An 8,052-nucleotide genomic window follows, 5' to 3' on the forward strand; every position below is an offset into this window, starting at 1 on the left:
TCTGCCCTCTGGCCTTCGGCGACTGGATCTGGGTGCCGGGTTCCCCATGATCACCTCTTCTCATCCACAGCTTTCCGGCCCTCCAGAATGCTCCTGGCTCCTGTGGGCACCCCCTCACAGGAAGCCAGTTCCACCTTTCCTGGGCCGAGGGCCCTTTCTAGCTTGTTCAAGGTCTCTCCACTTCCAAGGCCTGGTCCCCATCTTCCAAGCAGCCCTGTCTCTGGATCCTCAGCACCTCCCATCCCCACAGATCCCCCCCCACCCCAGACCCTCTCTAGTCTCTTCCTCTCCCAGGAAGCCTTGGCTTCCAACTTCCAGGCACCCCCAGCTCAGTCTCAGATTTCTAGGCCCTGAACCAATCTGACTCCAGGCCTCATCCTTCCTGTATCAACTCCTCTGCTTCAGGCAAGCCCCCTCCTCAAGCCCTCAACCCTGTGACCCCTGCTTCTGACAGGATACTACCTCACCCCTTAGAGCTCCAGGCCCCCATCCCTTCTGCTGCCCCCAGGGCCTCCCTCTTCCTTGCCAGGGGGTCTGGCCTCCCAGGGAAGCCCCCTCCTCAGTGTCAGAACCCTTCCCCAGCCCACAAGGCCTGGCCCCAGATCTTTCTTCCAGAAGACTCCTGGGCTTGAAGCTTCTGGTTTTGCCCTGGTCTAAGCCCTCTTCTCTTGGTGTCTGTCTGCTGGGAGCTTTCTCCCCAGGTTCCTAGGCCCCTGACCTCCCACCAGGCTCAGGCTTTGTCCCTTGGATCCACCGCTTGCCCGGGAAGCCCCTTCCCCAGGATTTCAGGCCCCTGGACCTCTCTCTGGTTCCAGGGACTGCTCCTGGAAACCCTCTTCTTTAACTTCTAGGAGTTTCCTCAAGACCCAGGCCCCTGGCTCAGGTATCCTTGGCCACTGACTTCCACTGCCCCATGGCTTGGACCCTTCCCACTGTTCCCAGGTCCCCCTGCCCCTACACCACATCCCGGAACAACCCCAAGGAGATCGATCCCCCTAATCCTCATTTCCCTAATTTCTGTTCACTCTCAGCACTTCTGAAGACTCTCCCACCAAACAATGCCAGACTTTTCCCCAGCTGGGTTCTTCATCCCTTTCCCCCCCGGGCGTTCTGCCAGCTCCCTGCCAATCCCCAGCCAGCCTCACCCTAGATGCCCACCAGAGAGTTTTGTCTCTGTCCCTTCGTCTCGCAGGACCCTGCCTCAGAAAGCTCTGTCCCTCATCACCGTCACCACTGCCGCCACCGGCCATCATGCTCCGGGCCAGACTCTGATTTGGAGTTTCCAATGAGAACCACCACTCCCCCAGTCACCCCAGGCTGTGACAGGGAGCCCACAGGCCTGGCTATGCCAGCCACTTTGCCCTGTGACCTCAGATAGCTGGTTCTCTCCTTCTGAGCCTCAGTTTCCTGCCCTGCAAAATGGGGGTGATCATTTGAATTCCTCAGAGGATTAGTCGAGATGATGGGGCAAGCCTGACACACAGGACGCGCCCCACACGTGTTCGCAGCTGCTGTGACTGCGGGTGCGAGTCAGACGGCAGTGCATCCTCAGTACAGGGCTGTCACTGGTTGCTGTGCGAGCCTGCAGGCCCATTCCCTGCTTGGAGCCTCAGTTTCTTCACCTCTAAATGGGATGGATGGTAGCACCTCCCTGTTAGGGATGTTGTAAAAGGAGCCAATGAGATTATGTGAATAAGATGCATAGGACCAGGCCTATTGTAGCTGCTATTATTATTGTTGTTGTTAATGACTTTGGTTATCCGGAGAAGCACAAGTTCACATCGAGTTTCTGTCCCTCCCTAGCTGTGTGACCTCAGGCAAGTGACCTCACCTCTCTGAACCTCAGTTTCCTCATCCAGCAAACAGGGCTCATACAAGCACTTCCTCCTCCTCATGTTCAGATGTGTGGGGAAATTTGGGGATGGTTAATTCTCCCCTCTCCTCCCAACTCTAGTCTGTAAGATCTGCTTGTCAGTCCTGGCAGAGGGTCACCTCTTCTGGAATCTGAGGTCATCATACCCCCCTCCTTTGCCACCTGGACATGACGCCACCTACCATGACAACAGCCATGTGGGGTCATGCCCAAGTTCCAGGCCCCCTACCACCCAGCCTCTGGAGGTTCCCTAGCAACAGGCTCAGTGTTGGGGCGCCAGCCGGTCAGGAGGGAGCTGGGCCAGCTGGTGGTGCTCGCCAATTTTAGCTCCCGCCCCCAGCCCCTGGGGGCTTTATCACCCACTGCCCCAGCGGCCCCTTGCAGGGGTTCCTCAGCCACGCTGCCTTCAGTGGGATGCCAGCCCAGCCCCAGTTGGCTCCCCTGGTGCCACCTAATGGGGATTCTTCTCCAAGCCCTTATCTGGGTGAGAATCAGAGCTGTTATCTGCCAGGATCTCCAACTCTTTTCCCACCTTCCCCTGGGAGGAGGCCCGGGGTTGTGAGCAGCCCAGCGGGGAATGTGGGAAACAGCTGGGGGCTCAGGAGTCTGCAGAGCCGGGTTCAAATCCTAGGCACTCTGTTCCTTCTGCCCTGTGACCTTGGGCAAGGTACTGACCGTGCCTCAGCCCTGGGGTCCCTGTGTAAGGAGTGCGGATCATAATCGGGCCCCCCTTGGAGGCCAGGGTAATGGCACAGTGGGCCGCAGGCATGCGGCTAGGGCTCCAGCACTGCGGCTGTCTTTCTGCCCCTCATGGGGAACATTACCTCCCTGTTTCTTATGAATGAACCGTGTGACCTTGACAAGGCAGCATCTCACCACAAGCCTCAGTTTCTCCTCTGGAATATGGGGGTGCTGGTGCCACCCTCAATGGGCTGCTGTGGGGATTAAATGCAGATGAGGTGCATTAAAGCCCAGGATTTGGCCCGTAGTAAAGGCTACTTAATAAAAATGACAGGAGCGTGAGGCAGCATGGTGTGGCGAAGGGGAAGACATAACTCTGGGGTACACCATCTGGGTTCAGGTCCCAGCGATGAACCTCAGTTGAAAGTGAAAGTGTTAGTCACTCAGTCGTGTCCGACTCTTTGTGACCCCATGGACTATAAGTAGCCCTTCAGGCTCTTCTGTCCCAGAAGTCTCCAGACAAGAATACTGGAATGGGTAGCCATTCCCTTCTCCAAGGGATCTTTCCAACCAAGGGATTGAGCTCAGGTCTTCTGCATTGCAGACGGATTCTTTACCATCTGAGTCACCCGGGAAGCCCTGAGCCTCAGTTTTCCTACCTGTAAAATGGGGATGATGATGCTTTAATGACCAGTGCTCATTAGATATTGGTCCTCATCACTGTTAAGTGGCCTGGCAGAGTCCCTGCAAGGAGCTGCCCTGGGCCCTTCTCTTTGTTGCATATTTAGCCTTCTCTCTTCCTCAGTTCCCTGTCCTCCTGAGTCCCATCCCCCAGCCCTGGGAAGGGCTCAGGGACAGCACAGGGTCTGAGCTGAGCCATCTTGGCTTGGGGCCTCTGTCTCCCGCACCCTGGGCCCCAGCTCTGAAAGGGAGGCACAGTCCCTGAGGCTCACAATGAGGGCAGGGCAGCCAGGAGCAGGCAGGTGACCTGCGGGGGGAGAGGCCCGGAAGGGACAGGACGGCAGGAACAGAACGTCAGGGACAGATTGTGGTGTGGCGTGGGAGACCGCGGGTCGGGGCGCCGATGGAGCTGCGGTGTTTCACAGGGCAGTGGTGGGGGTGGGGGGATAGAGGAGGCAACAAAGTCTCCTACCAGAGGAAGGTTGACAGTGTGGCCTACAGTGTCAGGGTGGAATGAAAGACGCTTGGTTACAGTGTTTGGAGTAGAACTGGGGGCAGTAAGGATCAGAAGAAAACAGTAGGAGCAGGAAACTGGGAGTGAAATGTTGATACATGGGTTTGCCATGGAATTGAGGGGCTGGGTGGGGACAGAGAGAATATGGAAAGTTAGGAGCAGTGAGAGTTGGGGTAGAGGGTTGAGTTCAGACATGGGGGTTGAGGGCTGCAGCATTAGAATCAAGTATCTTGGAGCTGATGGAGGTCCCAGTAATTAGGAGAGGACATTGAGGTAGGGGTAGCCTGATCAAAGGGAAGGGGAAAGAAGAAGACAGCTGATATCTGGGGTCCCAAGTGCCTAAGAGTTGGGGGGCCCCCAGCATCTTTGTTCTTGGAGATGTCTTTTTGGAGAGAAGGGTAGGGGAACCAAAGGTCTCTGTCCCGCATGGGTTTGCAAAGGGCCTTGAGGGGGGCAGTGGCCATGGCTGGAGTTAGCCGCCCGAGCATGCTGGCGGGTTGGACGGGCGCTGCCCGCCACTCACGCTCCGTCTCCCCCACTCAGCATGGCACCCTGGGCAGTGGCCGCTCCTCGGACAAGGGCCCGTCCTGGTCCAGCCGCTCCCTGGGCGCCCGCTGCCGGAACTCCATCGCCTCCTGTCCTGAGGAGCAGCCCCACGTAGGCAACTACCGCCTGCTGAGGACCATTGGGAAAGGCAACTTTGCCAAAGTCAAGCTGGCCCGCCACATCCTTACTGGCCGGGAGGTGAGTGGAGGGTGGGGCGGGGAGCAGGGCTGGGGGCAGAATCCTGCAGCCCTGGTGCTTGGTGGGAGGAGGTCAGGCTTGGCCCTCACTTGGCTTTGTGACCGCAGGTAAATCTCTGATTCTCAGAACATCTTCGATTTTTGTTCCAGAACAACCCAAGTAGGAGAAGAGAGCTAGTTTCAGGCGTCCCTGGAATTGTGGGGCATCTCAGTCAGGTCACAGGCAAGCCATATGCACAGTTTCTTTGAAGTCACATGGCTTTTGTGCCTAAACTTAGGCCGTGCGCGCATGCTCAGTCGCTTCAGTCGTGTCCGACTCTTTGCGACCCCATGGACTGTAGCCCACCAGGCTCCTCTGTCCATGGGATTCTGCAGTCAAGAATATTGGAGTGGGTTGCCATGTCCACCTCCAGGGGATCTTCCCCACCCAGAGATCAAACCCATGTCTCTTACGTCTCCCACATTGGCAGGCGGGTTCTCTACCCCTGGTGTCACCTGGGAAGCCCCTACAGCTAGGCCACCTCCCTGTTTTAATGGTGGACTTTGGAGTCCACCATTGGAGTCCACAATGGAGTCTTCCAGTGATCTTTATTGAGAATGCAAGAGGTTTATTCATGTTTAGGCACCCTCCCCACCTAGCCTTCTAAGGTGGGCATATATACACTGAGTGTGGCAACAATGTTGCAGAAATGGAGAGGAGTCTGTAACTCACACTTGGTGCTGCTGCTAAGTCGCTTCAGTCGTGTCCGACTCTGTGCGACCCCATAGACGGCAGTCCACCAGGCTCCCCCATCCCTGGGATTCTCCAGGCGAAAACACTGAAGTGGGTTGCCATTTCCTTCTTCAATGCATGAAAGTGAAAAGTGAAAGTGAAGTCGCTCAGTCGTGTCCGACTCCTAGCGACCCCATGGACTGCAGCCTACCAGGCTTCTCCATCCATGGGATTTGCCAGACAAAAGTACTGGAGTGGGGTGCCATTGTGGGGGATAAAAAGAGATTGGGTGTGTTTATGACCCCTCTACACCTCTTTCAATTTTAGAGAAGCGACAGGAGCAGTTTCTCCTGCTCTCACATTGTCTATGCCATACACACAAAAGATACCAGGCCCCAGTGGTTTTATGGGCAAATTGTACCAAACATTCCAGTTTTATGCCAGTACTTCCAGAGACTAGAGAAAGAAGTTCCGCTGCCAGATTTTATGTGCTTGTTCAACAGTGACAGTGAAACCAGGTAAGACATAAAATTGGAGGCTAGTCTTACGTGTGAATATAGATACAGAAAGCTTCAACAAAATATTAGCAAATAGACTCTGACGTGTCAATTAAAGAAAGTTGCATGGTGACAAAGCTGGGTTTATTTGAGGAATGCACAGTTCTTTTCAAATTGACAATTTATTCATGTACTTTGCCACATTCACAGATTCAAGGACAGAAGCCATATGATCATCTCAATACTGGCATACAAAGTGCTTGTCGAGATTAAAAACCCATTTGTGAAAATATAAAGGAAGCTTAGGGACCCTCTTCCCCTGCAAAAAGTGCATTATTCCCCTCACATGGGTTTTGAACGTGACTCCAGGGGTTTCTTAGGGAACAGAGCCTCCCAGGGGAAGAGTTCTGTAATCCAGTGGATCTGGGGTGACTGAGGGTAACCCCAAAACTCTTTGAGAAAACCAAAGACCTAAGCTGGATTAAGACTTTTGAAGTGCTGTACCCTAATGTGTAATTTAAAATAAAAACTTAGCTAAACTGCAAGATAAGTATAAAGAGGCTTCAATAACATTTTGATTTTTCCCCAATGATGACTATCCCAAAACTCTTTCAAAACTAGCTATAGATTTTAAGTGTGTAAAAGGTTGACTCTGTCAAGCTGCATAAGTTCAACCCCCAGCCCACAAACTTCCCAGCCGTATAACCTTGGCCATATTTTGGAACAGCTCTATGCCATTTGTGAAAATGAGGATAATCTCCTGGGGTTGTTGGGAGAATTCAAAGAGTTCTCATTTAGGGACTTATCCTGGTGGTCCAGTGGTTGACTCTGTGCTTCCAGTACAAAGGGTGCAGGTTGAATCCCTGCTTGAGGGACTAAGATCCCACATGCCAGGTGGCCAAAAAAAAAAAAGAGTTCTCATTTGTAAAGCACATAGACCAGGGCCTGGCTCATGTGACTACTTGATAAATGTGAGCTATTATTTCTTGTTCCACAGTGTGAATGATCTGAGATGCCCTCACACAGGGGCCCCCTCAGGGTCTCGGTCACCCTCACTCTGGACAGGCCCCTGGAGCAGCCCCAACCAGACCCCATGATGGCATAGGGGATATTTCCCTGCAGAAGTAAGGGTAGCACTGGAGATGGTGATAACAGCATGTGCAAAGGCCCTGCGGTTCCAATCCCCATCCACTAAGAATGGCCCGGGTAGAGTGCTGTTTCTGAAAGGGGACAAAGGAAGGACATACCAGGGTGTCTGGATGAGGGGCCCTTTCCCAGCTTGAGGACCTGTGGTACCTTGACCTTTTCCCCTTTCTTCCATCTCCAGGTCGCCATCAAGATCATTGACAAAACCCAGCTGAACCCCAGCAGCCTGCAAAAGGTGAGACCCAGGGAGAGGGAGCAAGGCGGGGGAAAGGTTGGGGAGAGGGTCCTTGAAACCCCCCACCCTCATCTTTCTCTTTTTTCCTTTCTTCCAGCTGTTCCGAGAAGTCCGTATCATGAAGGGCCTAAACCACCCCAACATCGGTGAGGAGGGGAAGGGAGTGGGCTTGGTGGATACCAACCAGGGCACTTGGGAAAAGAGAATCGGGGGAAGAGAGAACTGGCTATTATAGCAGTTAGAAAGAAATGTTTTCTCATAGCAATATCCCTGCTTCCTGGCTGTGTGACCTTGGGTGAGTCACTCAACCTCTCTGAGCCTCAATGTCCTCCTCTGGAGTGGGGGGTGATAAGAGGGCTTATTACTTCAAGGTCATTGTGAGGACCGGATAAGATCATGCGTGCAGAACACTTAGTTCGGAGCTAAGCTGTGGGAGCCGCTCTGATTATTGTCATCAGCAGCATCCATTGTCATTGTCATTATCATTAGTCAGAGCCGAGAGAGTGAGGTCTTTACCAGAGAAGCAGGATATGGCCTGGCCTGAATGTGGCCGCAGCATTTATTTATCCGCTTGTTCATGTACTCAGTAAGTATTCCCTGAGTGGCTGCTCATGTGCCAGACTCTGGGGCCCAGCAGTGAAGAAAACAGGCACACATCCCCAGCCTCACAGAGCTGACATTCTTGTGAGGAAGTGGAGACGGTGGTCAAGTGGGGTCAGGGAGTTTGGAAAAATCTTGCCATCAGTAGGGAGCCATTGACTGTTCTTGAGTAAGGGGTGTCGTGGTCAGCACATGTGCAGTTACTGAGTGCAGGTGGAGGCTGAGGGGTCTCTTCTCGCTTAACCCCTCTGCCACCACCCCCTGGCCACTGCAGTGAAGCTCTTCGAGGTGATTGAGACGGAGAAGACGCTGTACCTGGTGATGGAATATGCAAGTGCTGGTGAGGCCCCTCCCCTCCCCGCCCTGCTCT

The 8,052-nt window shown here is 53.9% G+C and overlaps 2 protein-coding genes across 2 annotated transcripts in view; one reads left to right on the forward strand and one right to left on the reverse strand.

Moving 5' to 3' along the window:
- Positions 1-2,642, reverse strand: part of LOC104997777 — a 16,167-nt gene extending 13,525 nt beyond the window's left edge. Inside the window, exon 1 of the mRNA XM_010852696.1 lies at positions 2,549-2,642. Coding sequence (XP_010850998.1) covers positions 2,549-2,642 — 94 coding nt within the window. The remainder of the gene's footprint in view (positions 1-2,548) is intronic.
- Positions 2,643-3,497: 855 nt separating this feature from the next.
- Positions 3,498-8,052, forward strand: part of MARK4 (MAP/microtubule affinity-regulating kinase 4) — a 26,078-nt gene continuing 21,523 nt past the window's right edge. The window contains exons 1-4 of the mRNA XM_010852697.1: positions 3,498-4,493; positions 7,029-7,082; positions 7,180-7,228; positions 7,957-8,027. Coding sequence (XP_010850999.1) covers positions 4,176-4,493; positions 7,029-7,082; positions 7,180-7,228; positions 7,957-8,027 — 492 coding nt within the window. The 5' untranslated portion in view covers positions 3,498-4,175. The remainder of the gene's footprint in view (positions 4,494-7,028; positions 7,083-7,179; positions 7,229-7,956; positions 8,028-8,052) is intronic.

The sequence above is a fragment of the Bison bison genome, unplaced genomic scaffold (genome assembly GCF_000754665.1).
Source record: "Bison bison bison isolate TAMUID 2011002044 unplaced genomic scaffold, Bison_UMD1.0 scf7180017864313, whole genome shotgun sequence".
NCBI lineage: Eukaryota > Metazoa > Chordata > Mammalia > Artiodactyla > Bovidae > Bison > Bison bison.